The 15,248-nt window shown below is 46.5% G+C and overlaps 1 protein-coding gene across 1 annotated transcript in view; it reads right to left on the reverse strand.

The window, feature by feature from the left end:
- Positions 1-14,751, reverse strand: part of LOC104989498 (protein argonaute-1) — a 31,325-nt gene extending 16,574 nt beyond the window's left edge. Inside the window, exons 1-9 of the mRNA XM_010841179.1 lie at positions 14,538-14,751; positions 9,377-9,560; positions 6,922-7,042; positions 6,295-6,476; positions 5,759-5,895; positions 5,400-5,534; positions 5,090-5,177; positions 4,281-4,428; positions 241-360 (exon numbers count right to left, since the gene is read on the reverse strand). Coding sequence (XP_010839481.1) covers positions 241-360; positions 4,281-4,428; positions 5,090-5,177; positions 5,400-5,534; positions 5,759-5,895; positions 6,295-6,476; positions 6,922-7,042; positions 9,377-9,560; positions 14,538-14,562 — 1,140 coding nt within the window. The 5' untranslated portion in view covers positions 14,563-14,751. The remainder of the gene's footprint in view (positions 1-240; positions 361-4,280; positions 4,429-5,089; positions 5,178-5,399; positions 5,535-5,758; positions 5,896-6,294; positions 6,477-6,921; positions 7,043-9,376; positions 9,561-14,537) is intronic.
- Between the last annotated feature and the right edge of the window lie 497 nt (positions 14,752-15,248).

Below are 15,248 nucleotides of genomic sequence, written 5' to 3' on the forward strand. Positions count from 1 at the left end.
GAAAGGGGGAGAAAGTAGAAGATGAGGTAAGTGGGAGCAGATAACACAGGGAAGTAATACAGGAGAAAAAAAGAGATAGGAAGCAAAGCAGCTATAGGGTCAAGAAGGAAAAGCAGTCCCAGGTAACCAATCCAGACTTGTTTTCCTAAGAGTCCTGCCAAGGCAGAAAAGCATCTACTTGCTACCAGGGACTTCCATGACTGAGCAACCAAGCATACGTTTCTCTGCATCCTCACTGACCAGGCGGCTAATCTCCTCTTGTCTGTCTGGGGCCGATCTAGCTGTAGCCTTTATCATGGTTGAAGTCTGGTTGTCAGTCAGCTTCTTAATGCAGCGCTGCCCAGCCACAATGTTACAGACCTAAGGAAACGAGAAGAACAGGTAGCGCTGGCTTGAGTAGAGTCTACCCTGTACCCAGAGCCCCACAGAAAGGCCCTGGCTGCCAGTCCTGAGAAATGAACTACAAAATCTCTTGTTCACAGACAGGTAAGTTAGAAAACATTCATGTGCAATACAAAAGTCTAAACAGCCACTTTGTGATTAAGGGCTTAGGATCCAGAGCCAGATGTGGGTTCAGGGCTCATATGTTAAATACAGAGAACAGTAACAATTGTTTGGAGACTAAATAAAATAAAGCACTTAAAGAATCAAGTACAGTTCTGAACACAGTAAATACTCAGTGGTGGTGGTTTAGTCACTAAGTCGTGTACAACTCTTGCAACCCCATGGACTGTAGCCTGCCAGGTTCCATGGGATTCTCCAGGCAAGAATACTGGCGTGGGTTGCCATCCCCAAACACTTAGTAAGTTGTATCATAAATTATTATTTACCAAAGGACCCAACCTAGAACTTTTTTGAATACTAAGAACACTCAATATACACAAACTGGATTCTTAGTAGGCAGCTGTCCAATGGTAGCAGGCAGCAGGTTGTTCCATCCTGCAACACACCTGGAGAACCAGACCTGGTTAGTTCTTAAGCCCCAGTATACAGCTGATCGCTGAGCCCTCGGACTATAGAAATCACTGTCTCTGTTGACTGACGGTGTCCTCTGCTGGTATGAGGAACATCTTACCACATGGTTCCTCTGCACTGGGCCTAAGAGAACACAGTGGAGACCAGAAAAGACTTTCTAGTGATATGTAAGATTTCCACTCTATTGCTTCCTGAATGTACACGATATTCAGGAAGCTGTGAACAGGAAGCCTTTTGGCAGAGGAGAGAGAAACAACAGGTTTGGAAGACTTGAGTGTAAAGTCCAGCTTTGCCAATTCTAGATGACGTTACCTTGGGCAGGACTCTTAACCACTCGAAGGCTCTGCTTCTTTAATTTTAGTCACAGGAAAAAACACTAGCTGTCTCTTAAAGCTGTTGTGAGGACTGAGATGAAATGAAATGTAAAACTTGCTCCCATAGGGCCAACACTCTAAGTACTGATTCTCTGCCTAATTTCCAGAGTTCATGGTGAACAATGGTAGGGAAAACCAGGACAAGGTCACCTACCCTTAAACTCTGTATTTCAAAGAATACACATTAGTCAATTACTTAATGAAAACCCAGAACTGTTAAAATTTGTGAGGTTGCTCTCTTGAAGGCAATTTAAAGGTGGAGATAATTTCAATTACAGAATCAACACTAGGAAAAAAAAAGCAGAGATGTGGAGAAACTGGATCCCTTGTGCATTGCTGGTGGGAATGTAAAACAGTACACCTGTGTGGAAAACAGTATGGTGAGTCCTCAAAAAATTAAACACAGAATTACCATATGATCCAGTTATTCCACTTCTGGGTATGTACTCAAAAGAAACGAAAGCAGGGACTAGAACAAATATTTGTACATCTATCTTCACAGCAGCATTATTCATAATAGCTAGAAGGTGAAAGCAACCCAAGTATCCATCGATAAATGAATAAACAAAATGTGTTATATACATACATGGAAATATTATTCAACCTTAAAAAGGGAGTTCTGACATACGCTACAACATAGATGAACCTTTAAGGCATTACGCTAAGTGAAATTGGCCAGTTTAAAAAGGCCATGTATTATATAATTTCATTTATTTGAAGTGTCCAGGATAGACAAATCCATAAAGACAGAAGCAGATCAGAGATTAGTAGGGGCTAGTGCGGAGGATAAAAGGAATGGTAAGTGACTATTAATGGGTGTGGTCTTTCTTTGAGGGATGATGAAAATGCATTAGAATCACACAATGGTAATGATTATGCAACTCTGTAAATACACTAAAAACCACTGAAGTGTACATTTTAAGAGGGCAAACTTTATGGGATGAGAATTATGTCTCAATAAAGCTATTCTGAAAAAAATATATCACCTACAATAGCCTATATGATTTGACCCTGTACCTCTCTCCAAAATCATCTCCTACTTTTCTCCTAAACTACATGCCAGTCACTACGTCCTTCTATCTCTCTCAAGAATATCCAAGCTCTTTGCTGCTTACGTACTTGCTATTAAACTCATGCCTAAAAGGTTCTTCCTTCAGGTTGTTAAAAGATTGGTTCTATCTCATAATTTGGGACTCAGCTCAGATTATCTCCTAAAAGAAGCCTTCCCTGACCACAGAAACTAAAGTGAATCTCCAACCCCCTCCAGTTTATGACTGTCCCCAGTATTCTTACCTGGAGAATCCCATGGACGGAGGAGCCTGGTAGGCTACAGCCCACTGAGCTACAGCTCAGTCGGACATGACTGAGCGACTTCACCTCACCTCACCTCACCTCACCTCACCTCACCTCACCTCAACCTTTTGACACTTACCACCATCTGAAACTACCTTAATTTGTCTATTTTCCCCTTTTAGATTTTAAGCTCCATGACAGCAAGGACCCTGCCTCTCTTGTTGCCTTCCTGGCACCTAGGAGTATATGACTTTAGCAGGAGCTCAATAAATATTTGTTAATAAACAAGCAACAGTAAAAATCAAAATATGTCATTATATAAGTTATTCACCATGGAAACTATTGTTTAAACAGAAATCATGTCAATTTGCTAATAGATCTCAGCTGCAATAGCTATTACCTAAAGCCTATCCACTTAGCTGGAACTGTCCCTAAAGACTTCTGCTTACATCTCAGAGAACATGCTGTCCTCATCTCATTTTCTATGCATCAGCAGCTATTAACTATGTCAGAGTTCTTGGGTTTGGGGATCTCTTCTTTCTCCCTTCAGCCTAACTTCCTCTGGTTAGTTCTGAAATCCCAAAAGCTCACAGAAGGTTTAGGTCCCAGATATCTGACCCCCAGATATCTGACCCCCACTGCTAGAAGAGAATAAGACAGTAATCTAGGCTAGTGCTTCGTCAACATAAACATTCATATTTGACACAATGTTTGGATTCTGTAAAAAGAGATACTGATAAAGCAAGCCTAGGCGGAACCTGAGATTCTGCATTTCATACAAGCTCTCAGGTAATAACTATGCTCTTGGTCTGCTGATCACACTTTGAGCAGCACTGGACTAGACAGTGAAGCAGTCAGAGGTAGGTTCTCAGTACACATTCTGGCTGCCAACAGGGAAGGCCTAAACATTATGGCTAGTGTATAACAACCAAATACAGACTAGTGGTTCTTCATTTGCATTCTATGACTTAAAGAGCATTACTATTCTTTCTTTAATTGTAGAATTTCAAAGATTGGCTGAAGCATAAAAATATGACAAATCTTGGTTAAAACTTTTTCAAAAGGAATGCATTGATGACTGGGGAAATAGGATTTCCATTACAGGTAACATTCACCTCCAATATCTGTAAAATAAAGTACATTTGTACATTTAGGTTATTTAGGATTCCCAGCTCCAGATAGGGAAAGAGAAATTAAGAGGACATGAGTGTATCTCAGAGTGTTCATTATCTTTATTGTAGTGATGTCAAAACGCATCAAATGGTACACGTAAAATGTGCAGTTTATTGTATGTCAACTATAAATAAAGCCATACAGAAATGAATAAGTAAATAAATAAATAAAGGACATGCGTGCAGGTATCTGAAATCTCTGTCCTGAATGAACTGATTACTTATTAAACAGTAAATACATACAGCTTCGCCTCTGCCTGGAAGTCCTGAAAAACCATGAGAACAGGACGGAAGTAAAGAATTCAGCAGTTAAGAATGATGACTGCGTTTCACAGAACGACCTCTCAGAATATCACTTTTCCAAGCCTTAAAATGATGAGACTATAAATGGAAGAACAGACCTCTGACGATCTGTGTGCAGGTACAATGCTTGTTCCCCAGCCCGGCCATTACTCGGCAGCCTCACCTCTAGGGGCAGGTAGGTATGCTTTTGTTCCTGGCCAACTTGCAGGCAAGGCAGGTGGGGATACTTGAGCTGCAGGTTATATTTCTGCTTGAAATACTGGGCCACTGTGCACTCCACAGTCTGTCCACTCTCCAGCTGCAGAGGAAACCTGTTTGGGGGAAGGGAAAGAGGTGTCATAGTCCAGCATTCAATAACACCTTTCTAGACCTATAACCATGCATGGAGCCAGACTTGACTTCATTCCTTTCCAGCCTCTGTGAACACTCCTGCCACTCATAGGAAAGCAGAGGCAACACAGGGCTCCAAGAGTGAAGCCAAAGATTTGAAAAACAAGTTATACAATGGTCAGATCATATCTGATTCATCTGTATTTCTAATGTTGAGCATGAAGTCTGACAAACAGTAGTCACTCATGGTCCAGCACAGTATGAAGTGAAGATTTTAGATGAAATCAGTGACAACTTTCCCCAAGGTCTAACCCAGGATCTCAGCTTTCTTTTTCAGGAGTAAGTTCAGAGAGATTCTAACATTTATAGAACTGAGAAAGAAGCCAGGGAGACACTTGCTCTACAGTAAAAGTCCAAGAAGGAAAGGTAGAGACCAAGAAGGTAAAAATGGTAGGGAGAGTCTCTATCAATGGATCTGGGAATGTTAGGGGAGGGATGCCAAATTCCTACAGTTTATCTTCAAACACAGAGCTCATCCTCAGGGCCAGGTTGGGGGATGGAGAGTGTGAACGGAGTATGTTGAAATATCTTCCTGGTGGCCCTCTTCCACCAGTGGTATGGCTTAGCAGCCCATCAACTTACGTCTGATGGCTGGCAGGGCGGCGGGTAACATTACACACGCGGTATTTCCTCTTCATCTGTCCACAGTGGGTCACTTCCACCTTCAGGCCTGGGATATACACACTGCTTGTCAGAGTTGGAAAAGGTTGCTCATGTGCCCAGGCTTGGCCTCTCGCCTGAATATATCCCAAGGGGATTTCCTTTTAGAACTAAAGAGAAAGTAGCACTGATTCCCCTCCCCACCTGGTTGGGTCCTCACCCTTGGTCTCCTTGGTGAAGCGCACACGAGAAAGTAGCACTGATTCCCCTCCCCACCTGGTTGGGTCCTCACCCTTGATCTCCTTGGTGAAGCGCACACGCTGAGAGTCCGTGAGGGCTTTGGGCTGCTCATCTATGTTCCTGATGTCGAGCACCTCACACATGAACTCAATCACTGGCTGTGCCTTGTAGAAGGCAGTGGCTGAGACTGTGGGGACAGGGTAGGTACAGCTCAACTCAGATTCTGTCTTCCAGAATAAAGGGAGGCACTGCTCTTTACACCCTCTTCCTCATAGGGTATAGGGATGGGGGAGGGCTCCCAGGGCTGCAGGGATTAGACTAGGAGTGTGGTTACAGAGCTGGGAGGGATGAGGCTGGGAGTGTGGTCACTGGACTCGGGGTGCCCCTGGCTCCATAGCTCTCCCCACTCACCATCAATGTTGAGCATCATCTTCCACATGGCAGGGCGCACAGACTGGTGAAAGCCGAACCAGACCTCGCGCCCACCCCCCAGCGGGTGGTAGTAGCCCTCAGGCGGTGAGAAGAAGGAGCGGCCCACAGGGGTGTACCTGGCAGGGACAGGCAGAGAACTGGTCCCTCGGGCACAGGCCCCCACCCTGTGAGGCATCCTGGGCACGGAGGAGCCCTGGCCTGGAAGGCAGGACACCAGGGCTTTAATTCCAGCTCTCATCTTTTACTAGCTGTGTGACTGACCTTGTACAAGACTCTACCCTTTTTCTGCCCTGCAGAGACAGATGGGGTGAGGTCCAAAAATAACTAAAAGGGACAGGACCAAAGCTTTGTACCACCTAATTGTATATGCACACTTGCCTGGCATACAGTAGGGTTTCAAAGAATTTTTTATTTGAAAGGCATACTGCGGGACCTTAAAATATATGCTCACTTCCCTCCTCCTCCCATACACTTCTGCCACCACTAGTAGCCCAGATATTAACTACACCAAGTACCTCATGGATGCCAGGTGCCTCATGGCTACATCCAGGGCTTGTACAGACTCCAGGGGAACAGGGATCTGGCCACTGACCAAGGCTTCATGCAGCATGCGCCAGCTCACAATGGCCAGCCACTTGATGGAGACCTTGAAGATTCGATCCTTCCCTTCCCCAGGGATTGTCACCTCAAAGTCAACCTTCAGGAAAGAGGAAGGAGTGAGAGATTTCCAATGCTTTCCCATAGTTCAATGTTCTTGCCCTGCCCCTACTGTCCCTAACCCCTAAGATTTGCCAAGAATCTGCTTCTTAGGCTGATAAGGACTCACAGTGAAGACTTCTGAGTAAATCCAGCCCCTAAGTCTCCAGCCATCTTGGCTCAGTGTATCTCTCTGCCCCTCTCAAACACACTTCGTAGGAAGTCCTTCAGGTCTATTTTAAGTCTAATCTCAGTCTGTTTGGGACACAGACAGACATACAGTAGGCTAAATAAACATAAGCACCTACCCATTCCTCAACCTAAAACACACTTTCTCAGCACAAACAACGAAAGGGATGTGCGAACACCAGACTCCAAACAGGCTTACTTGAGCTCTGTCCCTCCCCAGACCCTTGACACAGGTCCAGCATGACTCTCAACCGTACCCGTTCATTGCCAATGGGCAGTGCTGTGACAGTGTAAATGTTCTTCTTTCCATCATACACGGGCTTGCGGTCACCAAATATCTGAGGCTTGAAATGCTGGACCATGTATTCCACCACTTCCCTGTGGAGAATGGGAAAGGCCAGAGGAAGCTGAAAGACTACTATTTCAAACTCCTGGAACTAATTTAAAGTCCAGGCAATGTTCCATCTACCTACCAGCTACTAATTCTGTCCTACCAGCTACTAATCTCTATAACAGTGCTTCTCAAGCTTCATATGAATGACCTGGAGATATAAAATGCAGATTCTGATTCAGCAGATTTAGAGCTAAGTCTGATGTTCTACATCTCTAACGTGCTGTCAGGTGGTATTTTTGGTCCTTGGATCACCAAGGCTCCAAAGGACCCAAAAGGATGATTGTGAGTGCCTTCTGAACAAAAGAGGAAGCCGAGGGGACAAGAGCTTAATCTCAGGGTCCATCCAGAATCAGGAACAAAAATCCAGGCTGATAAATGGATAATCAAAAAAGGTAGAGGAAGAAGCCTGAGTTGGAATAGGAATAAAGTGTGGAAGAAGAACTTCATCTCTTCCATCTCTCTCTGAAGCCTTTAGTGCTACCATCCTGTTTTCTCTCCATTATTCTCTCTTTCTTGATTTCACTTCCTGTCCTCTGTATTTAGATTCCAGAATATCCATCTATCCTTCAAAATCCCAACCCATCTGACCTCTTCACTTTCAAAATCAAACATCTTGAATACTGCCAGATAAAAAGACTGAGAATATTATTGGAAGCCAACTGTAAACACATGCTTTCAATGTCAATTAGGCCTCGGTGCTGCCCAGCAATCTTTTTCTTAACTCTGATCACTTCCATCCTCGTAGGTTGTGGCAAACCTTCTCCACTACCCCCGTAACAATAGCACCCATTCCTACCTCAGATCAAAAAGCATCTTTTATAATTTTGAAAAGAACACAGTGTAGAAGGCAAGGCCACCCTCAAGTTTCCAGACATATAAACAAACACATTGATATACACAAGCCTTTCCTTTTTCTTTCCTCTCACACTTGAAATATCCCTTCTATGTATAAATTTTTAAGTATCTGAAAATATGTTCAACATCACTCATTAGAGAAATACAATTTAAAATCAGACCAAGATATAATTCTCTACTTACCAGAATGTCAATGATTAAAAAACCCAATATATCGAATTGGTGCAGATATGGGGGGATACCTTATTAATGGGGATATAAATTGGTATAACTTACCTTAAAAACAAAACAAAACAAAAACTGGCACTACCTCAAAAATGGTGAATGTACTATGCCAGCAATTCTAGTCCTAGGACTTTATCCTACAGATACACTCATATTTGAGAGCAAAAATGTATCTCTATTAATAGTCTACAGAGTTTCATTTTTGTAGCAAAAGTTTAGACTTGACCTAGATGCTCCTGAAGAGATTATTATTAAATATCTTATAATAAAGAATGAGGCACCTGTAGGTACTGATATGTATCACTTTCCAAAGTACGTTGCTCAGTGGAAAAAGCAAGGTGCAGGGCAAGATGTATAAGATTCTGTATTCCGCGTGTTTTAAAATGTTTGTATACAGATATGCTTGTATATGTATAGAAAAATATCTGGAAGTGTACTGAAGGGTAATAACAAATGCATCTGGGGAAAGGGGCTAGGGGACTGGAGGTCAGGGTAATAGGAGACATTTTTCACTGTTACTCTTTCTGTAATATTAAAAACTTTTTTTATACTGTGCATGAATAGTTTTCAAATAATAACAAAATAAATTAATTTTAAGAAGAACTATTACTTCTTCTAAGGCTAATTCCTCAAATTGTGTATCCTGTATGTCCTCCTGCCTTAGCCAGAACATCCCACTCATTCCTTTTCTCTCTGTCCTGTACCTTTAACCTCTCCTACACTAGCTCCTTCTTGGTTTATAAACATATCCATGTCTCATTCTTAAAAATTTTTCATTTATTAATTTCAACAAGTAATGAAATGCAGCAGGCTTGAGCCCTATAATCTTCTCAAGCCAACACATTCCTTCTCTCCCATGCTTCACTGTCAACTTATCTAGAAAAAAGCTATCTGCTCTCACTATCCCTACCACATCACCTTCCACTTATTTCTTAACTCACTCTTACCAACTGAGCCACCAGGGAAGCCCCTATTCCTTAACTTACTCTTAGATTACTAGCCCAACTCCTCCACTGGAACAGCTGTAGCAAAAGGTTATCAATAGTCTCCAAATAGCCAAATCCAGTGATCTATTTCAACATTTACCTTAAGTTAGAATCTTTTCCTGGAAAACGTTCTTGAATTTGGTGATACCACCTTCAACGAGTTTTTCTTTTACCTCTCTGGATTCTTTTAAGGCTGTGAGACTCAGGAAACAAGGACTACCTGACTTAATGGCTTAAATGTGCATCACTTACCGGTTGACTCTGCGAGGACACTTATCTGGCTTGATATCCACTTCGTAGTGATAGACGTCAATCTTAGGGATGTCCACTTCAAAGTAATTGGCCAGGAGCTTGATTGGTTTCCCCACAGTGCCAATGCCAGGCCGGCGAGGTGCCTGGAACACCTGCTGCAGGGGGGGCAGGTAGGCGCCTGCAGCTACAAGACAGAAAGCCTGGTGAGGGTAAAGTCTGGTAATCTCCTTACCACTCAGATCAGAGAAAGCACAAGACTTCCTAGCATGAGAGCAGCAGAGTGTAGGGGAAGCCTCTTTCCTGCCTACCCAACCTGAATGAGGACTTCCACTGGTTAAAACCCAGGCCATTTTTTTTTTCCTTCCAGTTAGGAAAATTACCCTTGTTATCTATCTTAAATTCATCAAGTGAGTACATAATAACTTCCTATTACAGGTTAAATAAAGGGACTAAATTTGGCTCTTTCTTTCCTCTACTAGATTGAGACATCTGCCTCCACCAGGTACCCAGCAGACCCTATTACCTGTCAGCTAGATGCTCACTTCACTCATCACCATCCTGAACACACAAAAAAGCATCACCTTAAAGCTCCTCCAACTGCAGGCAGGAGGAAGACCTAAAGAAGGCCAAGTGCCAGGGAAAGGGGTTGGGTGGGGCAACAAGCAAGGAAGAAGGCCAATGTCTGGGAAAAGATTAAGGCAACAGAATGGCTGAGGTTGGAAAAGGAGAAAAGGCTAAGAGGACAGATTCTGGAGACCAAGGAAAGGAGAGAGGCTGACACAGGGAGCTGCTACAGAGGCTAGAACTGGAGGTCACAGCAGAAAAAATTCTTGAATTGGGAAGGAGGAAAGGCTGGAATAGGGACTGGGGCAAGATAGGTTAGAGCTGACAGCCTAGACAGGAAGTAAGGCTGCTAGTGGGGAGAGAACGAAGCAAAAGTTCAAAAGAAGAAAAATCTAGGGAATGAAGGTCCGCTAAACATAGGTGACTAAGGCAAGAGCAGGCTAGAGTAGAGGACTTAGGAAGGAGGGGCAGCAATTATCATGCTGGAGAAGATGAGATTACTGGCTCTGGGAAGAATACAAGATTCTCCAGGCCCACATCTCCTTGCACACAGAGGGCCCCAACAGTTGCAGTAGGGGTCAATTTTAAGACACCAGAGGCCCCTGAGAAAGGGCTAGGGCTGGGCCAACTCCCACTACTTTCTCCTCTTTTGCCACCAGCCTGATTGCTGCCCCTAGTTTTATTTTCTAGCTTGAGAGGAAAGGGAAGACAAAAGGAAAACTGCCTAAGAGAACCCTTTGTCCACATCTACTATTGTCCTGGCCAAGAGAGGACCAGCCCAGTTGGGAGGAGAGAGGGATAAAACAGCCGAGAACCTCCCATTATCAGAGAGATCTGCTTTCACAGGTGGCCAGGCTGGGGGGATGGGGCATATCCTCAGCTGGGGGGGTCAGGAAGAGGTCAGAACCCTTCAAGGAGGGGCATGCTTCCCAGAGCTAACTGCTGTGTCTCCTTCTAACCACTGGTCAAGCCTACCCTACAGGGAAACTTAGAGAAATGGAGGCCCAGCCTGGGGAGAAAAGGCCTTCAGAACTCAGCTACCTGGGGAAGTAAAAGCTTAACTACTAGCCCCTGGCCACCAACTGTAGAAAGAGCTGGACAGACATTATATACAAGCCATAGTCAGACATACACATCCAAACACATACTTAGAACTGGACAGTTTACCTTCGTACACATACCCCTCACCAACCTAGACTGTGAGTTCTTCAAAGATACAAAGACTGTATGTATCTGCCTTGGTCACTGCTGAATCTCCAGTGTCTGGCATACAGGAGGTGTTCAACACACAGATAAGAAACCAATTAACAAACAGAACCGTAGACATACCACAAAGACCACACAAGCACAAGCGCACACGCGCACACACACACACACCTGCAAACTGCTCAGAAACAATTATAAATCCAGCTCAGAACAAACAAGACCCTAGAGGAAGTAGCTGGTAAGAGATACCCTTCCCCTCCCCAAGTTCTTACATTCCATTCACCTCCTTAGCCTCCCAGGCTGAATAATTGTTTGGAGTCTTGGGAGAAAGACATCCCCTAGAGCTAGGGGCTGGGTAGAAATGATGGGGGATGGGACAGACACTCTAGCCTCAGAGGCTTCTCTTCCTCAGAAATAGGACTACACACCAGGCTTAGCCTTAGGCACCCTCCATTCCTAGGAGGCTCTGAGAAAACAGGGAGGCCCCCACCCTCCCCTTCATACCCAAACTAGGGAAGGCAGCAGGAAGAGAGAACCTCTCTCCCACCCCATCCTCCAGCAAGTCTTACGGCAGTACAAAGTTCCCCCAACCCCACCCTGCCCCCAGCTTTTAGTCTGAGAAAGGGAGACACTTCCCTTCAGACCCAGACAGGGACAGACGGCCACTTTGTGATGCAGATGAGGGCCCCAGCACGGAGGACAAAGCTTGGGCCTTGGGGGAAGGGGGCGGGGCCGTCCTCTGCAGACAAAAGCAAGGAGGGAGGGGCTATGAAAAGGACACTCCCCCTCCCCCATCCCCAACCAGCCCTGGGAAGGAAAAGTAACAGCCGAAAGGCCTGGCTCAGGGACCCCTTCCCTGCAGTTCTGAGGCCCACATACCTACCAATAAGCTAGACTACCCATTCAAAAGACAAACTCAAGGCTGGGTTAGCTGTCCAGTAAGCGAAGAGGAAGAGGACAAACTCTTCAAAAAGAATTTATCCACACACTAAGTACACACAAATTATTAGATAGCCATACAATGTACTTAACCATTTATGTTCACAATGGAATGTGACTCAATTCAAAAAATAAAGATGTACTTGTGTCAAGGCCTAGACATTAGTTGGTTCCACAGATAAATCAGACACCAACTCCACCCTCTAGGAGCCCCCAGTCCAGTATATGTGCTTGAAACACACCTAAGCACAGACGGCACACCTGGCCTTGCGCCCAGTGAAGCCAGAAACAATACACTGCTTTGTGTACTATGTCCTCCAACCTCCAAGAAAATAGTCCTAGCCTAGGAAGGAGGCAGTTATGGGATCCCTCTACTCACAGCTTCCAGAATGAATTTCAATTACACCCTTTGATGAGGTAAAGCCTGCCCCATCAGGCTACAGCCAACTCCAGATACCAGGCTCTAGTTCCTTCCGTAGAAGCTTATTTATTGTAACAACAACCAAAAACAAAACGTTAATTTTTTCATCACTCTCGAGACCACTAGGAATTCATCAGAATAAAATCACAAGCAGTCTGGTATGGGTGCCAGCTCCCATCAACCCATCTGGACTTCCGTGTCCTACTACTCTAGCTCCAGGGGTTGTTGCAAGCAGTCTCTAGCCCAGAAAACCAAGAGAGTTCATGGAAGGGAGAGAGCAGCCTAAGAGAAAAGGAAGTATTAATAGTTTTCTGAAGTTGGTTGCCCCCTGCACTCCACCTTAAGGCTTATACAGCCTTTACAAGGTTGTTTCCATCTTGGTGAAAGTAGTCACTAAACATGTAAAAGATCACTGAATGAATGACTTGAATGAGTTGGCAAGAGTTATTTCCTTAAGGGTATAAGATCTGGTATAAAAGACAAAGATGCTTGCTTCAATCAGAAATGAAATTCATGTCCCAAATGAAATAAAATTCATGTCCCAAATGGAAATTCTATTCTCCCCTCCAGATCAAATGGAAGTAGTGAGACAAGATCTAAAAGATTCCCAGGTCCAGACTGCTCCTCCCACCGAAAAGATAAGACACCTAGAACACAGGAGGTGCCACCACCCTCACCCCATCCAGGGACTCTGGCCTTCTTGGGACAGCCCTGCCTCAGTTTCCCCTCTAATCTCCTTTTCTCCTGATTGTGAATAAGGAGAAGTTAAGGCTATCACCTGGGACACACTATGGTGAAGGTTATAAACTTCCCCGTACCCCACACAACTTATATATGACAAAAGGCTAGCCTGACAACGCTGGGTCTAATAACATGGCTCTGACAATTTCTGGGGAGTAGAGAGAGCAAAAAGAAAAGATACCCAGTAGGGGACAGCAACCATAAAAACATTAAGGCATAGAAAGATTAGGCTGTCAACTCAGGAAACATTCAAATAGAGAGGTCATTATCCTTGGATTAAAAGATCCCAACTCTGCTCGCTATTGAACCAGAAACATGCAAACCAGGCAAACAATCCCTTCTACGGAAACCTGGTCCTGGCTTTGGTCCCTCAGCAACCAATACATTCTCTAAGGCCTGTCTTCAAGTAGGACCTGTCCCTAACCTAAAACATTGCTCCCATGTCTTTCCTCATCCTAGTGGCAGAAGAAGAAACTTGTCCATTTCCCTCAACCTATTCTTGGCAAATTGAGACTGAAGGTTTCAGAGCCAAGCGAAAGACCCCCAAGATGGGGAAGGGACCCATTTCCATTTGTGTCCTGCTAGTATAACCTAAGAGAGACTACACCCCATCAGCGCGCTCCTTTTACCAAGTCAACCTGGCGGGATTAGGGGTAGTGGGGTTCGGGCGGCCACGCCCCCACCACATCGGGCAGCCCCTTCCAGCTGCCTCCGCGCATGCTCCGGCGCCTCCACGCCAGATCCCAGACTTAAGGGGGGGAATCCCAGGGCTGGATCCCCACCCACTGCCCCCTGACCCTCGCCCCCACGTCAGGCCCGGCTGGGGCGGAGCTCACAGCCCAGCTCTGGCGCCTTCTCCCAAAAGACATCAACCCAGCCCAACCCATACCGGCTGAGCCCCCGCCCAGGGCATGCGGCAGCTCTGGGCCCATTTGTGTCGACCCCCCTCTCCTGGACACCTGGAGCCCGCCCCCTGCCACCTGCCGGGCCTCTCCCAAGGCCTCCTGGTACCTCCAGGAGTCCTCCTGTGCGTTCAGGCCCTTCTTCCAAAGCACTTCCCACCTCCACGAGTGCATACAGGCTCCTTTGATAAATGGCCCCCGTCTCAGAGCTTCCCTTCGCAAGGTTTCCCCCGGAACTGCACACAGCCCCCTTCAAACTGGGCCCCCCATCCCAGAAGAGCCCCGTTCCCCACTCAGGAAACCCTTCCTCACTCCGAAATCCTGTTCTTCACTCGAGAGTCCCCTAGTCCTTGGAGCATGCACCGTCCCCGCTCCTGGGGGCCCTTACCTGCTCCCGAGGGTCCCGCTTCCATCCCATATACCCGTGCGGAGATCAGGCGGCCCGGAGACTGTGGAGTCCAGCGTGAGGGGCCTAGGTACCCCGCACGTTTGCTGCCTGGGCTCCCGGGCCGGGCTCGGCTGCCCCCCCCAGCCCCGCCGCTCGCGCCGCCGCCCCCGCAGCCTCCGTTGCCGCCGCCGCCGCGGAGCCTGCAGCAGCTCCCCCCTGCGAGCGCCCGGCCAGCTGCCAGTGCGCAGGCGCGACCGCCAGGCCCAGGGGGCGGACGGGAACGAGTCAAACGGGGCGCTCCGACGGCAACAAAGGCCAATGGAGAGGGGCGGGGGCACCGGGGACCGGAGGCAGCGGCCCCTGGCGGTCACCCATTGCCATGCAGCCCGGCGGGAGGGCTCCGGTAAAGGCGCCGCGGAACCGCGCAGTGGCGTAAGTGGGGCGGGGCGGGAGGACAACACACCCCCCACCCCCACCCCGCAGCAGCCTCCGGCCTTGTCTTTTCCCCAAACATGTTCCTCCAAGCCTACACACAACCTCCCCCCATTCGCACAGAGCCACGCAAGCCACGCGCACATTGCCACCTCATTCCCAGGCCACCCTCACACACTCCGAGAGCCCCAACACCCAGGGGCCCTGCCTCCCACCTCTCCTCCCAATCACCCTCATCCTTCAAGCCTCGGCTGCAAAGCGACTGCCTCCGCGAAGCCT

This window comes from Bison bison, unplaced genomic scaffold, assembly GCF_000754665.1.
Source record: "Bison bison bison isolate TAMUID 2011002044 unplaced genomic scaffold, Bison_UMD1.0 scf7180017864158, whole genome shotgun sequence".
Classification (NCBI taxonomy): domain Eukaryota; kingdom Metazoa; phylum Chordata; class Mammalia; order Artiodactyla; family Bovidae; genus Bison; species Bison bison.